The 18,517-nt window shown below is 41.8% G+C and overlaps 1 protein-coding gene across 4 annotated transcripts in view; it reads left to right on the top strand.

Moving 5' to 3' along the window:
* The window catches only part of alg9 (ALG9 alpha-1,2-mannosyltransferase), a 186,471-nt gene that overhangs the window by 49,426 nt on the left and 118,528 nt on the right, over positions 1-18,517 (top strand). For all 4 annotated transcript variants that reach the window (XR_010958296.1, XM_067970973.1, XM_067970972.1 and 1 more), the window contains one exon: positions 10,371-10,493. Coding sequence is in view for 3 of the 4 variants with exons in the window: in XM_067970973.1 (XP_067827074.1) it covers positions 10,371-10,493 (123 nt within the window). In the remaining variant the exon portion in view is untranslated. The remainder of the gene's footprint in view (positions 1-10,370; positions 10,494-18,517) is intronic.

Here is an 18,517-nt window from a genome sequence, read left to right as displayed (position 1 = left end):
ACCTAGAAGGACAAGAGCAGCAGGCACATGGGAACAACACCACCTGCACGTTCCCCTCCAAGTCACACACCATCCCGACTTGGAAATATATCGCCGTTCCTTCATCGTCGCTGGGTCAAAATCCTGGAACTCCCTTCCTAACAGCACTGTGAGAGAACCTTCACCACACGGACTGCAGCGGTTCAAGAAGGCGGCTCACCACCACCTTCTCGAGGGCAAATGGGGATGGGCAATAAATGCTGGCCTCGCCAGCGACGCCCACATCCCATGAACGAATAAAAAAAAAAGATGTGGTCTCACCAGAGCCCCATATAATTGCAGCAAGACTTCCTTACTCTTTTTCTCCAACTCCCTTGCAATAAAGGCTAACATACCATTTGCCTTCCTAGTTGCTTGCTGTACCTGTATGTTAACTTTCTGTGATTAGTGTACAAGGACACCCAAATTCCTCTGAATGCCAACCTTTATTAATTGCTCACCTTTTTAAAAAAAAAATTCCTCTTTTCCAATCTTCCTATCAAAGTGGATAACTTCACATTTCCTCACATTATACTCCATCTGCCACCTTCTCGCCCACTCACTTAATCTGTCCATATCCCTTTCCAGGCTCTTTGTGTCCTCCTCCCACCTTTTGTATCATCAGTAAACTTGGATACATTATGCTCGGTCCCCTCATCTAAGTCATTGATATAGCTTATATATCAATGACTTGAGGCCCAAGCACTGATCCTTGCGGCTTGAGTTGAGATCAGCTGAATCAGCACAGACCAGGGATCAGACTTCAGATTGGGACCTTCCTGATTTGTATGGTTTAGCTAGTTACTATCTTAACCAACTGAGACACGAGGCAAGCCCTGCAGTTTTTTCTTTCAACTGAATGTAGAATCTCAGCCGCCGATGTCAGCTTTGTTACTCATCGCCAGGAGAGATAAAGATGCTTTCCACAGGCAGCTACTACGTCAGACCTCATTTTATGGATTAAAAATAATGCTGCTATATATAAGACAAGTGGGAGTGATTACATTAAAAATAACCGTATTTCATGGCTCGGAACAGTGAATGGCTCCATCTTCACTATGGCGGGTTGTGATGTTATTTGAAGCCCTCGACAGGATTATTTTCTCATCACTCCCACCCACCTATTATACTGTGTATAATCCAAAGTAACATTGTATTTGATCTCAGTGCAGTGGAGCTATATTTGTACAAAGTGTGGATATACTGTCACAAAATGGGGCATTATTGGAAACTTGTGATACAAGCTGAGTAGTGTGATCTAAAGTTAAAATTGCAATTTTAATGAGTAAAATCTTGATTTTTAAGTAGTTATTTATGAAAACAAAATGTTTCAGTAGGAATTAAGAAACTTTCCTTTATTTGTTTTCTGCCCTCCAACTCTATCCGCATGGTCACATTCCCTTTAATTCCATGTGGTGTTATCTTTGCCTTAAGTCTCTTACACTGACATTTGATAAGGTACCACGTATCAAATATAAACCACATTCACTGCATTTCCTTTATCTATCCTCTTTTATTTCTTTGGAGAATTCTATATGGTAATTCAAACATGATGAGCCTCCGTGTGATTGGCCCTGATTAAACATTCGAAGATCTGAGTTAGTCATTTATCCTGCATTGTAGACTCCCGTCCATCAGTTCAGTGGGTTCTGCTCTAGGGCAGGCCCTAACTCGCATGAGATTCTTGAGCCACTTATTAGGGAATAATAGCCGAGGTGATGACCTGTTGCCTTCCTCTTTTTAAAATCTTCGGAGGTCCTCCTAGATGGGCTGTTACTAAGGTTATAAGAGCCCCACCTACCCTTACAAAGGAGGGGGGGGGGGGGGTCACCCGCATCCACCAGATGCAGCTAACCCCCAATGACCGGTCAGTCCAATATTCAGAGCCAGAGCTTCGGTCTCTGCTCGCTGGGGGTGTCTGGAGTGGATCCTGACCCCAACCCTTCTGACTCAGGTGGGAGTACTACCATTGAGCCAGTGGTCACTCCAGACTCCAGACTCCAGTATTTAACCAATAACTAAAGCAAGACTAACTGGTGTATAATTTATTTGGCTTATCCCTGTCCTTTTCAAAGAAGGATTTCACATTTGAAGGACCCTCCGGTCCTCCTGCACAATTGTCCTGTACACAGCCTTTTGGAAAATGGTACAGCTACCATTATTTCTTCCCTAGCTTCCCTCAGAATCCTTGATGTTAAAACAGTCAGATTATTGTGATTGGTCTACGTTAAGTATGAGTAGCTTCTTCAATACCATTTCTCTTCGATGACAACCTCCACTAACAGTTGAAGATCTACCTTTGGTGGTTCTACAATCCCAACATCCACCTCCTCTGCGAAAATTCACTCTTCACTATAAACTTGCCTCTCTGTCTCTTCGATTATCTCAGTTAGACAGCGAAAAGGCCTTAGAAAGGCAAAAGGAGAATTAAACAGCTTATTTATGATTCGAGTTAGTATACCTAGCTCCGGACTTTAACCTGTTCTCCACCCCCCTCTTTGTTTCATTCAACCCAATAAGGGGCTTGTTTATCTTTCAGTTCTGATAAAGGGTTTAAATGAAATTTTAAATCTAGCTCTTGTCTGGTCAGATCCTAATGAGCGTCCTATCTATTTCTAATACTGTCTTTTAGTATGTAGCATCCAAATATTTTTTGCTTCATAATTATATTTAGTGCTCTAATTTGCTTACTTCTGTGCAGCAGCTACATTCCATGTCCTTCCTTTGTTAGTCAATTTATATCTTGTTCTCATTAAGTGAAAGATGTGAAAATTTGTGAACCAACCCAGTAACACCTAAGTGAGGTTTCTGTGTGCGTGAGTTAATTTGTGCTTCACACATTATCGTGAAAGGCTAAATTTAATTAGGGAATGGGAGTACAGCCATGAGCTGCTCGCATTCACACCTCAGGAGTTCAATGATAGAGCCAAAAAAGCGAGAATTGACATGTTCATGTCCAGCAAGACCCCCACTCTGAGGAGATTAAAGAAGCCTTAGCCATATTGAAGAATGGAAAAGTGCTTGACATATGTGGCATCACTTCAGCACTTCTGAAACACTCTGATGAAGGCAATATAGCCTGCTCCAGCGATTTACACACATATGGACAGATGAAACTATTCCCCATCAGTGACGCCAAGGCATCCTTGTGTACTTTTGTAAAGGCAAGAGATCCAAGACAGAGTGCAGCGATTACAGGAGTAACCCTATTGTCAACAGTGGCTAAAATATTCGCTTGGGTGATACTCGCTCACATCAAGAACCCTCTGAGGGACAAATGCCGCAAACAACAGACTGTCTGAAAAGAGGATAGGTCCTCCATTGAACAGATATTGACACTACGACAGGTGGCAGCCCAATGATGTGAATACAGTAAGACACAATGCGTTGCCTACATTGATTTGAAAAAAACTTTTGACTGACTGAATAGCGAGAGCCTACATCTCCTATTACAATCTCTAGCTATCCATACCAAAGTTATATCATTCAGAGAGCTTTATGCCCACATAAGCAGCTGGATCCGTATTGACAGAAAGCTTTGAGCTTCTCGAGTTTAATACCGGAGTACATCAGGGCTGTATTCTTGCCCTAACCTTGTTCTTGCCTGGTGTTGACCACATCATAAAGTCAACAACAGAAGAAAGTGGATGTGGAACCAACCTAGGCAATGACTTGACTTATACAGATCTGGACTTTCATGACAACAAAGTGGCCTTGGCTAGAACTGTGGACAACCTCACCGAAGCCCTTTGAATCTTTGACGAAGAGGTATCAATCCTTGGTCTCCAGGTCAGCTGGAACAAGACGAAAGTGCAATCTCTAGGATGCGGTATCATTCCAGCTGCCTTCATAATAGATGACGAACCCATCCACGACTTCCAAGCTTTGTGCTCCTGGCGCCCTAACCTTCAGCATAGAAACAGCATAAGGGGAGCCTGCTGATGAGAGTGGGAGAGCAGCTCCCAGGAACAAATGAATGTTTCTTTGTCAGGTGCAGCAAGCTGTGCTTTTTATGCTGCTATTTGTCTCCAACTCAGTGGGATTAACAGCAGCCGCCACTGTCATAAATAGCAAATTCTTCCAACAATTATATTTTTACAGCCTATTAATTCATTTTATTGTGGGATAATTTACAGCTTCGATGGGGAAAGATCATTTCACAATGTTAAATTTCAGTCTCTTTGTAATTACAGATAGTTTAACAGCTTCATCTCAGCACAAAAATAACCCTTGAGCCTGTCGTCATTACTGAAAACATTTCCTGTTGTGTTGCTCCCCTTTCTTACTCGTCAGTGTACTGCAGTCAGAAAAAAGTTTTGAGTCAGTAGGTTCAATTATTGCAAGAGCAGAAGTGGAAACTGCTCCCAATTTATCTCCCTTTCTGACAGTTTATTTCAGACCAATTAAAAAAAAAAATCTGTTGTGTAGAAACACGTGAACCCTTTCACGAGTTTTCCTCCTTTCCCCTCCCTACAAGGACACGATTTTGAGGGGGAGGGGGTGGAAAATACTAGAATTGCTAGAAACTATCAGTTGTTCTGAATAATAATTCTTCAGGTGATTTCCTTTCCCCCTCTACCATGTTAAGTGGTGGGTGATCTGTATGAAATTCAATGTAAATCCAAAGCTATGAACGGTTGTGGCAATACTATTAAAATAGTTTTGTACATCTAATGCACTAGTTTCTTTGGACTGTTTGGGTGGATACGTTCATAGATAAGTCTTTTTAAAAGAAATACTAAAATTGCTAAAGGAACATTATAATTCCCAAGAGACAAGCCCCTATTTATACATTTTGGAGAGAGGAAAAATAATCAAAATATTCCACTTGTGCATGTGCAACACTGTTGTCAGTTTGGCTCAGTTGGTTGCACTCTCACCTATGAATCAGAAAATTGTAGGTTTAAGCCCCACTCCAGGACTTGAGCATGTAATCTAGGTGCAGTACTGAGGGAGTGCTGCATTATTGCCTTGCTGTCATTGAAATGAGATGTTTAAGCCAAGGCAGTGTCTTTATCGGGAGCTGGCTTTCAGAACTTAGGTTGTTAAATCCATTTTCCGTAGTCTGCTGGCGGACTTGAAGAGGCACCAAGCTCCCAGAATCTGAATTAATCTAGAAGCCGCTTTAATTAACTGTAGAAAACTACTGAGGCTTCTCCCGATGACTCATTGGGTAAATGCTACATGGTGGGATCCCAGGATCGATCCCTGGTCTGTGCTGAGTTAGCTGGAATTGGGGTCCTATGGATGGTGGACAGGAAAATCAATTAGTTCCTAATCCAGTTAGGAACCAATGACCCCCTTGACAAAAAGTGTACATATGAGGACAGGGTTGGGCTTGGCTGTAACTACCTCTTCAGTCCCTTTCCCAAGTGGTGAAATAGCCGGCTGATGCTCATTGTCTACATTTGCGTGTAAAGAATAAGGAAGGTAAATCATACCTCAGCAAGAATTGCTGCCTTCAGATAGGTATGAATTGAAGGGAAGAAAACATGGAGCGGAGAAAAGAAAATTGCAGAAGGCTCGAGTACAGGTTTATGGGCAAATACATGTTGGGAGGCCAAATAGGTTGACATTGTATAGGTCACAAAATAGTTACAGATGAGAGAAAATATTCAACCCATCTAGTGAAACCTATAGTCCGTCATCCGCAAGGACAACATCCAATTGTCTCTTAAAAACACTTCCAGTACTTTTGCCTTGATGGCCCTACCAAGAAATTTATTCCATGTGTTAATCACTCTTTGCATGGTATAAACCTCCTGACATTGATCCTAAAGCTGCCAGGAAAATGCAATAATGAGCATTTTAGAGGCTAATGGTAATTTCTCATAAGACCTAAAAACTAATTTAAAAAATATTTTTAAAGAATTGTGCCTGGACCTCTAACTCTGGAGTGAAGAGAACGGAGACATTTCATGTTTCTCAGTAAAGTGATTTACAGTTGTCTCAATTTTATTACTAACATAGTGTTAGTAAACACTGCCTTGAATTTCAACGCTGATGAGCACTAACATTGCTTGGTGACGCGTGTAGAGTTGAAAATGGAAATGTCACGCTGGTGCATTAAGCATTGCTCTTCTAAGTGTACTGTTGCATCATTAGGGCAGTGTAAGGGGGGAGGGGTCTTGTATCATACCTTACAGTTTCTGTCACTAGCTGAAAAGTGCCTCAATGGACAGAGAGCTACCACAGTGAATGGGGAGCTACACATTCGTTCTGTCTTGCTCAAAAAATTCCCTAAAATCGGTGCCATTCAAAAAAAAAATTTACCCTATGTTTTGTTTCAACACGTCAAAATGTTAATCACTATTAATTTTAAAATATTTGCATGAAATTATTACATTTTTACAATTAACCTAATTTAGAAAAAGTATTTTTTTAATTCATTTTTTGATGTGGGCATTGCTGGCAAGACACCCATTTATTGCCCATCCCTAGCTGCCCTGAGAAGATGGTAGGCTTTCTTCTTGAACTGCTGCAATCTCCCACAATGCTGGTAGATAGGGAGTTCCGGGATATTGACCAAGCAACGATGAAGGAACGCCGATATATGTCCAAGTTGGGTTGGTGTGTGACTTGGAGGGGAACTTGGAGGTTATGGTGTTCACATGCACCTGCTGCCCTTGTCCTTCTAGATATTGGAGGTACAGTCGAAGAAGAGTTGCAATCATGGTAAGCTGGTGCTGGAGGGAGCCACTTCCTCTGCTGGTGGGGATGAATTCAGCAATTCATTCACCTTTTCCAGCAAGAGAAGATCAGATATGCCAGGAGGGTTAGTTGCTCTGACCTACTTTAGCCAGGCTGAATTCAAATTAAGCAACAAATTTTTGGAGTGGAAATTTGAATTAACCAACACATTGAATTAAGGCAATCTGAATTAAGCAACACATTTTTAATGGGAGGTTTTTTACATAATTTCAATTTGAATTAACAGATCATTTCAATGAAGCAACTTTGGATGAAGACAAATAGGCTGTAACTCTTTGTACAATTTTCTACCCAAAAGGCATATGCATAGTAAAGCTAGATCTTTTGAGGGGAATTGGGGGCAGGGGGCAGGACAGTAGGTAGCACACACAACTTTCACTCTGGGACCTGGAGTTGAATCCAGTCCAGAATTGATGGATCTAAAATTGCCTCTATCTGTTGGATGCAAGGGTCCGCCATGAACTGAGTGTGGGCATTGTCAGTCCAGTTTCTAGTGGGTATGTGCACACAAGGCAAAACTAGTGATCTCACCCAGAGATGGTGGATACGGCAAACAGAAAATGTCTCACTGATGCAGAAGGAGGTGCTTTCCTGAGGTCATGGTTAAAGTACATTGATGGGGCAGAGTAGCAGGATCTATATTCTGCATCTAACCCATCCGAGACCTAATCTGGGAGTGTTTGATGCTAAGACTGGACATCCAAAAGGGGAAAGTGTTTCATTTCGAGCACAAACGTCTCTTGTCTTGATGAGTACAGGATTCATACTTTAAAAGAAACTCTTAACATTTCAATTCATTGTTTTCATTAGTCAACCAAGAACTTTTGACAGGAAGTCTAATTATAGTAAAGATAAAAAAGAAAAATTGCAAATGTTGGAAATCTTGAATAAAAGCAGAAAATTCTGGAAATACGTAGCAGGTGAATTGGAGCGCTTTTTGGAGTGTGGGACCGACAGTTGACTAGAAGCAAAGGAGGTCAGTAAAACAAGCATGAGGAAGACAACTAGATATCCTAGTAGTCTGGAATAGTCTGCGTTACAAGCAGAAAAAAGCACGTTTTCTAACCAGGCAAATTTCCCCATGCCCATCACTCCCACCTTGGGTACAAGTATCCACCACTGTTTATTGAGTTGAATCTCCAAACTTTACAGATCCTGATTGAGGTTACAAAATGACTAAAATTGTTTTTATTCTTTGGTAAAGAACAAAAACTGCTGGAGAAACGCAGCTGGCCAGTCAGGGTGTGTTTGTGAGGAGCTGCATCTGAGCTGGTCAACTATAATGAAGGGTTACACCCAAATATATCAATCGATCTTTTTCAGAAAATGCTATACAAGTGATCTCTAGGTAAAAGCTGGAAATGCGCAACAGGTCAGCCGGCATCGGAAAAAGAAAAGTTAAGTTAGTGTCTCAGTTGGGACGATAGATAGGGTTTTCTGTTTTTATTTCAGATTTTCACAAAGGAAAATAATTGAGGAATTCACACTCCAGCAAGACATCAGTACCTAACTTTTTTGCTCAGAGTAAAAATTCTTGTTGCTGAAAATAACTCCCATTCCAGTCATTGCTGAGAGGAGCATGACTAAGAGAAACATTTTTATAATGATGCTTGTGAGAGAGCAAGAGCTAAGCAGGGAAAAAAGATGACGTCTTAAAACACATTTTGAAACCTTCTTAAAATTACTTTGAGAAGCATGAAAGTAGAGTATTTTTAGAGATCTCAAGGTTCTCATTAGACTGGAAGGAATATTGGATTCTTGAAATGCAGATTTTAACATTATTATATAAAATCCCTCTCTTTTTACTTACTATTTCATGCATGCCAACTTACGACACTAGTAAAAGCTGACCAACAACTCCAAAAAAAAATGACGTGGCCCCCAAAAAGGTGGCACCTCAAGAATGACTTTGATATAAGCTGTGGACTTCGCAATTTGAGCTATAGTTATACTCAACATTCTTTCACTTGTATTGAAGGGGGAGAAAAACAAAATACATGAAAGCCTGAAAGGGAAAATCCAAATGTTAAAGGTACAAAATTGGTGATGCATTCCTTAGGGGGAAGGGGAACTGAGCTATTTTCTTCGAGGAAATCTTTATGCATTCTGGTTTATTTTACCCACTTTCACGTCCCACAATTGATCACTTTTTAATCTTAAAAAGAAAAGCAACATTTGGATTTTCAACAGACCAACCAAACTATCACTTCCCCAGAACTTACCTCAACAATCACACTCCCACACCCAACCGCCCCAATCCAGAGGCTTATCGCTCTCGCCTCAATTCAACCCGACACTCTTTACCCCCTCCAACCCTGTTCAAGCTGTTACTCACCTTCCACCTTCCTCATTCAAGCTGTACTCTTCAGCATACTCCAGTTCAAGCTGGCACTATTCCTTCCCCCCTCGGTAAGTTGACGCTGCATTCTCCCTCTTCCTCTCTTTCCCCCCCCCCCCACCACTGGCAGGTACTGCTCCCAACTTTTATTCTTTCCACCTCTCCTTCATTGTCATCCATTGCCCCTTCATTATTATGCGTTCACCTCTTCATTGCCACCCTTTGCCCCTTCCCTTCTGCTTTTCATTGTCATCCATTAAACCCGTTTATTTCCATCTATTGCTTTTCTAGGTAGGGGGAGGGAGGGGGAAGAGAGAGCATTGGCACTGGGGTATGAGAGCCCAGCGTATAGTGACTGTTAGGGGTTGTCAAGACACAATGATTGGACCCCCAACATTGGGGGGTGGGGGGGTAGGATGAGTCACAAATGATTGATATGACATGCCATCCTGCATATTTCTATATTTACTGTATGTGCAGTGATCTTCACAAGTTTACTGTAAAAGTCCAAGGTAATGAAAATGCTGCTTTCTAAGTGATGATGAAACTTTTGCCCGAATTATGGGTTACGCTTAGTCTAATGTGTTTTACTTCGGTTAATTCAAAACTACAGTCGCTTTTAAAATCCTTAATGCAGACCAGGTACAAGTGTTTGTTTAAAATAAAACCATTTTTCAGATGAGACATTAAGCTGCTTGGGTGGACTTTAAAGATCCCATAGCACTATTTGATGAAGAGTAGGAGAGTCCTCCCAGTGTGTTGGCCAACATTTATCCCTCAACCAACATAATTAAAACAGATTATCTGGTCATTTATTTATTTCATTGCTCTTTGTGGGACCTTGTTGAGTGCAAATTGGGTGCTGTGTTAACCTACATACCAACAGTGACTACACTTAATAAAGTAATCCATTGGCTGTGAAGCTTCTTGGGACATCATGAGACATGAAAAGTGCTATATAAATGCAGGTTCTTTCTTTATTAGATAAAAGTCCCTCCTTCCGTGATGAACTAACTTGGCACAGACAGGAATAGAGCCTGGGAATGACTGGACTATATGGCTCAGTTACACAATTCCCTTACCCTGACAAATCAATCTGTAAAAATCATGCAGATAAAGAAAGACTTGCATTTATATAGTGCCTTTTACAACCTCAGAATGCCCCAAAGTGCTTTACAGCTAATGAAGTACTTTTGAAGTGTCGTCATTGTATAATGCAGCTATACAGCTATGCTACAATTTAATCGGCTGAGTTATGGGATGTTTGTCTTTTTTTAACAGCTTCCTTTTACCTTCCCTCCAGGTACAGAACCATGGCCATTTTACTTCATCAATGGGTGCTTGAATTTCAATGTGGTTTTCGTTTTGGCTCTCTGTGCCCTGCCTCTAACCACCCTCATGGAGTTCCTGCTACAAAGATTCAATGGTAAGGGTCTAACCCAACTATGATCAGGACTCTTGGAGAAAATCGTTGTGTTGCAGTGCTTTTAATAAAAAAAAATTAAATTCTTATCTGAATTCCTGATTGAATTTGACTAAAACTAAATCCCCAGACTGGATTGTCTGAATTGATTTTGCTTACATCTGTGTTATCTCTTTAACCTTTATTATAGTTTTTATAAAATACAATGACTTACTCTGCAAAATGATTATGGATGTGTCCTCCTCGTGGTTGCTATGCAAGTAGATCTTATTAGAATTGCTGGCCTGTTCGCTAATTTTAAAAGCACCCAATTCAGCTGGGATTCCTTGAGCCGCGAAGGAGCCTATGTAATGACACAAAGTTGCCAAATCTTAATGGTTTCAGCTGGACTTCTATCTTTTTAAAAATTCTCTCAACCTTTTGACAGTAAAGACTGTTTCTTTGTTCATTTACGAAAACCCAAATCAAATGGTTGTCCTCCATTATTTACTGGACTGGTCTTTGTCTTTTTTTTGTTTCCCCATTCTGTTCTTGACCATGGGTAGGTGTGACGAACTTTATCATTGCTTCTCAGGCAGTTGCAAGTTGGAGTTGGTCCCAAGGGGGATAAAACCTTCCCACTCTGTTGTTCCTGACCCTGATGTGCTGAGTAATCCACAGGATGCCATGGTGTTAAACTGCGGGGGGTGGGGGTGGTCTCTTGGCCCATCTGCCAGTTAAATGAGTGGAAAGGGCATGATTACAGAAGGAAAAAAAACGAGGGGCAGAATAATCAAATTTAGCTTCTATCCTGTTTATACTTGAAAACTTATACAGTTCTGGAAATAACAGGAGCCCATGTACTGGTGTGAAGTGGTCAATATAAACAATCCCTAACATAAAAACAAAGTATTAAAAACTGACCTCTTGATTTCAGCTGGAGCAGCATTGAGTGGTGCTATAACTGGCATCCCTGGGCCAGGGAGAGGTAAAACCAGCCATTGTTCCAGCTCGCTATCCAATGCTCTGTGCTGGGAAGCCCATGTGTGTGAACGTCAGGTCAGGCCAGGAATGGGCTTGGCTGTATGGCTGGCTCCCCCCACCCAACCCAATCGAAATAACACCCGCTGTTGCCACAAACACCAATTGGCCTCCTCCTGTGCTGGAAACTTCTGTTGTTCGTTGTCGAAGCTTTCATACGAAGAATGCCCACTTGGAGTTAGGGTCTGGAGGACTATATGTACCTGGGAGCCAAGGCCCCTAATATGAGTTCAGGAGACAAAGGAATTAAAAAAACAAAGCAAATCAATAAAAACTAGCCTCCTAAGTCTTGGCCGCAAAGCATCTACATTTACAGGTCTATGGGGAAAATGCAGGAGAATGGGACTAATTAGATAGCAATTTCAAAAAACTGGCATAGGCATGATGGGTCGAATGGCCTTCTCCTGTGCTGTACCTACTATGATATTATGATACACCAGATTTGTACAAGATTAAAGATCAGTGAGCTATAAACAAGGTACCTAAGGCCCAGTATCTCATTCCACTTACTTTGCATGATAAGATTTAGTTCAATATCAGATCTAGTTCAATATTGTGGAGATGCCGGTGATGGACTGGGGTTGACAAATGTAAAGAATCTTACAACACCAGGTTATAGTCCAACAATTTTATTTGAAAATCACAAGCTTTCGGAGATTATCTCCTTCGTCAGGTGAGTGTGGCATTCCTTGAACGTTTCACATTTATAGTCAGAGAACAATACCTGGTGATTACAGATAATCTTTCCAACTGCCCGTTGTCAAGGCAATCAAAGTGTTCAGACAGAGAGGTGTTACCCACAGGACCACCGAATATACAAACGGCCAGAACACAAGAAGAGAGAGAGAGAGGGAGAAACATCCGAAAGCAAGAGAAAGAGAATGACCCGTTGTATTAAAAACAGATAACTTTTATTCGCTGGTGGGGTTACGTGTAGCGTGACATGAACCCAAGATCCCGGTTGAGGCCGTCCTCATGGGTGCGGAACTTGGCTATCAATTTCTGCTCGACGATTTTGCGTTGTCGTGCGTCTCGAAGGCCGCCTTGGAGAACGCTTACCCGAAGATCGGTGGCTGAATGTCCTTGACTGCTGAAGTGTTCCCCGACTGGGAGGGAACCCTCCTGTCTGGCGATTGTTGCGCGGTGTCCGTTCATCCGTTGTCGCAGTGTCTGCATGGTCTCGCCAATGTACCATGCTCCGGGGCATCCTTTTCTGCAACGTATGAGGTAGACAACGTTGGCCGAGTCACAGGAGTATGAACCATGTACCTGGTGGGTGGTGTCCTCTCGTGTGATGGTGGTATCTGTGTCGATGATCTGGCATGTCTTGCAGAGGTTGCCGTGGCAGGGTTGTGTGGTGTGGTGGACGCTGTTCTCCTGAAAGCTGGGTAATTTGCTGCGAACGATGGTCTGTTTGAGGTTGGGTGGCTGTTTGAAGGCGAGTAGTGGAGGTGTGGGGATGGCCTTAGCGAGGTGTTCGTCGTCATCGATGACATGTTGAAGGCTGCGGAGAACATGGCGTAGTTTCTCCGCTCCGGGGAAGTACTGGATGACGAAGGGTACTCTGTTGGTTGCGTCCCGTGTTAGTCTTCTGAGGAGGTCTATGCGATTTTTCGCTGTGGCCCGTCGGAACTGTCGATCGATGAGCCGAGCGTCATATCCCGTTCTTACGAGGGCGTCTTTCAGTGTCTGTAGGTGTCCATCGCGTTCCTCCTCGTCTGAGCAGATCCTGTGTATTCGCAGGGCCTGTCCATAGGGGATGGCCTCTTTGACGTGGTTAGGGTGGAAGCTGGAAAAGTGGGGCACCGTGAGGTTGTCCGTGGGCTTGCGGTAGAATGAGGTGCTGAGGTGCCCGTCTTTGATGGAGATTCGTGTGTCCAAGAAAGAAACCGATTCTGAGGAGTAGTCCATGGTGAGCTTGATGGTGGGATGGAACTTGTTGATGTTATCGTGTAGTCTCTTCAGTGATTCTTCGCCGTGGGTCCTCTGCAAGACATGCCAGATCATCGACACAGATACCACCATCACACGAGAGGACACCACCCACCAGGTACATGGTTCATATTCCTGTGACTCAGCCAACATTGTCTACCTCATACGTTGCAGGAAAGGATGCCCCGGAGCATGGTACATTGGCGAGACCATGCAGACACTGCGACAACGGATGAACGGACACCGCGCAACAATCGCCAGACAGGAGGGTTCCCTCCCAGTCGGGGAACACTTCAGCAGTCAAGGACATTCAGCCACCGATCTTCGGGTAAGCGTTCTCCAAGGCGCCCTTCGAGTCACACGACAACGCAAAATCGTCGAGCAGAAATTGATAGCCAAGTTCCGCACCCATGAGGACGGCCTCAACCGGGATCTTGGGTTCATGTCACGCTACACGTAACCCCACCAGAGAATAAAGGTTATCTGTTTTTAATACAACGGGTCATTCTCTGTCTTTCTCTTCCTTTCGGATGTTTCTCCCTCTCTCTGTCTTGTGTTCTGGCCGTTTGTATATTCGGTGGTCCTGTGGGTAACACCTCTCTGTCTGAACACTTTGATTACCTTGACAACGGGCAGTTGGAAAGATTATCTGTAATCACCAGGTATTATTCTCTGACTATAAATGCGAAACGTTCAAGGCATACCACACTCACCTGACGAAGGAGATAATCTCCGAAAGCTTGTGATTTTCAAATAAAATTGTTGGACTATAACCTGGTGTTGTAAGATTCTTTACATAGTTCAATATTCAACTTCTACATAAATGCATTGCATGTCTAAACATTCAACATTCTTGCCACCTGCTAACATTTTACCTGTAAACTAAATTTTTATTTAAGCAAATCAGAATATCTAATCAAAAGGCAAGTCTTATGTTGGATTAATCAAAAGTCTCTGTTCCCCAAATAAGGATATTTACTTTTCACTTTGAAATGGAGTTTCATTTTTTGATTATAGCCATCTTAGTTGACCTTTTTTTCTTTACATTTTGTATACTGTCAGTAGCAAGACACGGAAGACGATTTGGCAATGTGATTTTTAAAAAATAAACCACTAGAGAGCACTGTTGGTTTATAGTCACCATTGGTATTTGAATAATCTAAGCACAGTGTCTGGAGTAGATAGATTCACCGGTTCAGTTCAGGAGAGCAATCTTCAGGCAAATTAACAAAAACCTGCTTATTTTTCAAAAAAAATATGAAGAAGTTATCTTTAAACGTGGAAAGTGAAGATAAATATGAAACATTTTCAGTGCTAAAATGTCAGTGCATTTAACGAACATAAATGTTTATTTCACTATGTGACTTTAACAATGGCAGTCTGAAAAACTAGTGTTGAATTGCAGTGAGATGCCTAGAAAATAACGATGTTTTAAGTCATCCGTTGCAGATCTACACAATGTTGGGTTTTACAGGTCTTGCTTTAATACAGTGTGAGATGTTGAATATGAATTTAAAGATGAAAACTATACAACCGTTGGCTTAATGGGGTTGTAAATAGTTCACTACAAAATGTCCAAACTTATATTAAAAACACACTGAACTTGTCTAATTGTCAGTGTGCAGGTGTGGATCAGTTTAATGTTTGCAGGTTTGACTTGCAGCTGAAATACAGAGAGAGTCTGAATCATATCTCTGATCCTCCGAACATTGGACTATGTAAGAGTAAAATGTGTTAGACTCCCAGTTAAGCACTGGTTTTCAGTACCCACAGGCTGGCAGCCTCTATCATGGTGGATAATGGAGGTTCCATTCTAGAATTCTTGTGTTTATTTGCTTCCCTTTTTAAAAGTTTTTGCTGATTTCCCATTTGCCCTCCCCCTCCCCACCTGCACTACACCAGTCTGAGCAAGTGGACGGGGAGGACCCCTGTTTCCTGGTCCCTTGTTGAAGCTATGCTTGAACCAGCCACCAAGAGACTGAGAAATGTAGGGAGATACCTGCTTGAGTTTCTTAAATTATAATTCCCTAGAGAAGCATCTAGCTTGTACAGAAAATCACAAAACAATTGAAACAAAGCTTGGAACCGCTGATCATAGGAACAGCAGTAGGCCATTTAGCCCCTCGAGCCTGTTCCGCCATTCAATTAAATCATGGCTGATCTGTGATCTAACTCCATATCCTCGCCTTAGCCCCACATCCCTTAATACCCTTTGGTTAACAAAAATCTATCGATCTCAGATTTAAGATTAACAATTGAGCCAGCATCAATGCCATTTGATGAAGAGTTCCAAACTTCTACCACCCTTTGCGTGTAGAAGTGTTTCCTAACTTCACTCCTGAAAGTCCTGGCTTTAATTTTTAGGCCATGTCCCCTAGTCCTAGACTCCAACCACCGGAAATAGTTTTTTTCTATCTACCCGATCAGTTATCCTTATTATCTTCGATCAAATCACCCCTTAATCTTCTAAATTCCAAACCCTAGTTCGTGTAATCGCGCCTCGTAATTTAACCCTTGGAGTCCAGGTATCCTTCTAGTAAATCTACGCTGCACTCCCTCCTCGGCCAATATATCCTTCCTAAGGTGTGGTGCAGTCATTTGTTTTAATTTTTTTTGTACGACAAAAATAAAATTTGCATTTTGATGTTATTCCTTGAAGGATTAACCTTGTTTTGACTCTTCTATTCAAGTAACTGTCCTTTTAGTGAAAAGGGGTCCACAATGACCGATTCCAACTGCACTTTTTTTTTCTGATGCTTCCATAAGTGATCAGTGGCTCAAAGAGGGCCCTGATGTTAAACAACATCAGACGGTAATGGGTACAGTGCCATCAGCCTGTCAGCAAAGTGCAGCATAATGCCTGGCTTCTTCATTTCGAGCCCAACTTCACCTCACTGACATTCAGTAAATCTCTACTTATCTTTTTTGTCTGTTCCAAAATGACATCTTTATATGCTGTTAACATGTTCCATCACAGTAAATCCAAGATCACTCAGAATCGTTTAGTGGTTATTTGTTACTCTTCAGTTTAAGGTTAAAATTATTTTTCAACGTACATTAAAAGCTATACTGTTTAGTGGCCTCGGTTCGAATCATTTGTTAATTAATTTCTGTTATTTTAATATCAGCCCCTATAGTCAGGCTCACTAAAGTGCACTGAGATACAATACATACATAGTCTTTTCTTTCCTTAGATGTACTCTGTAGATTCTCTAACCATATAATTTTACTGGTCAATAAAACCTATATGATGGGTGTAGGATTTTCTTGTTAACCCTGTGAGGCTTGGCTTAAACAAGCTACTGGGTGGAGTGATTAACTTAGCCACAGACACAGAGAGTAGTTCTCTTTTTTTGTTCACTTTATTAAAGCAAAAATGAATACTCACTAGACAATCCCAATTTTTAACTAGAGTTTAACAAAACTTAGTAACTAAATTTACTATAAAATTCAGTAGCCAAATAAATACAACTTTTATTTGGACCGTACTGCATTCAGGATCAAGAAGTGATCAGCTCCTTCGATGTCTGGAGGTTCCCCATGCACTCTTCTTCCTCGTAGATGGTTTCTTCGTTTCCACTGTCCGTTAACTACTTAGGTGGGCCCAAAGATCTCCTTATATCCACCCGCTTTATCAATGCTTGTTTCTTGGTTTCCCTGCGCTGTTGTTCGAATCTGCCAATCCCATCCTGTCTCCGGGTGTGTGTTCTCTTGTCATTGGTGACACAGCCTCAGCCAGTGGTGTTTTGGGGGGTCTTATGATCTCAGTTTTTCTACACTTAACGTAGTTTAAGTTGGTTTCTTTGTTTGACACATTTTTCCTTACCAGTTTATCTTGCTGGTTCAACGCTTCTTTACAGAACAAAGCAGCATATTCTGTGTCTGTGGTGTTTTTAATCAGCCACCTGGTCTTTGATGATCTGCAGGCCCATCACACTTTGTGTTCTGGACTCACACCGTTACCACATTTATTGTCTTCAACATGTCACATGTTGATCCTTTGCTTTTCTGTCTCACCTTAAGTTTCCACAGGATAGCTCGAAGACCAGGTTACTGTTGAATTTACAAAGAATGTCTCTTGCTCAGCATGGTTCAGTACAACATGGCCAAATATCCCATGATGCACCAGCACACTGTCGTTCAACATTTCGCTTCTGCCATTTTATTCGCTCAATTTCTACACGGGTAAATCCCAGAAAAGCAGTGGAACTTGCCTGGAATTGAGTAGTTGCACAATCCGTCCAACCCATTTTCCTGGGCGCTTAGTTTGTTGAATAAAAGAGCAGGAGAAAGTCTCAGTATATCTATATAGATACTCAATCTCAATCACTTAAAATTGATCAATTGTTTTTAAAGAGGAAAAAGTTGCAAATGATAGTTTGGTGCAATGTGACAAAGCAGCGCTGTTTTGAAAATGTTGAAGGGGATTGATCACATTAACAAGGGTTCAAGAATTAAAGGATGTAATTTAGAAATCATAATTCAGCCCAGCCATTGAAAAAATTAGTGTAAGAGTTAGGGAAAAGTAAATGTAGACAAAAAGGAGATTGAGGGATAGGGTGAGAAATTGGGTTGAGATCAACCAAAAAAGCCATTTTCCTATTTCCAAAGTCTCCTATTTCCTACATTCGTGCCCACGCTACTTCACGTGGTGAGTTACTGATCTCAGCTATACCAGCATCGGGAGATCCTGAACAGGTGCCAGGCTGGCAAGGAAGGAAAGTTGGAGAAAGTGTCACTCTAGCTTACTCTTGCACACCTCCTCGTAGATCTCAGAGTAACTTTGGAGGTCTGGGAAGGAGAAATCACCTTCTTTCCAAAAGCCATCAGGTACGTTGACACCACTTCCGATAAAAGTGAATTGTACTCCAAAAAGTTGCCTTAAACTGGAATTATACTGTACATCGATAAATGAATAAATGCACTTCCTGGTGTGGTACTGAGCCATAAAGTCCATGAAGGCTGCGGATTTAATCTCCAGTCTCTGCTGAGTTAGCTAATGTAAACGAGCATGGCTGTTGAAGTGCCTCAATTGACCATAGCGCCTTGGGTAAGGAAGAGGAAAAATTGGACTG

Source organism: Heptranchias perlo, chromosome 33 (assembly GCF_035084215.1).
Source record: "Heptranchias perlo isolate sHepPer1 chromosome 33, sHepPer1.hap1, whole genome shotgun sequence".
Lineage (NCBI taxonomy): Eukaryota > Metazoa > Chordata > Chondrichthyes > Hexanchiformes > Hexanchidae > Heptranchias > Heptranchias perlo.
The sequence above is the reverse complement of the archived record's forward strand: the minus strand, read 5'-3'. Positions and strand labels throughout refer to the sequence as shown.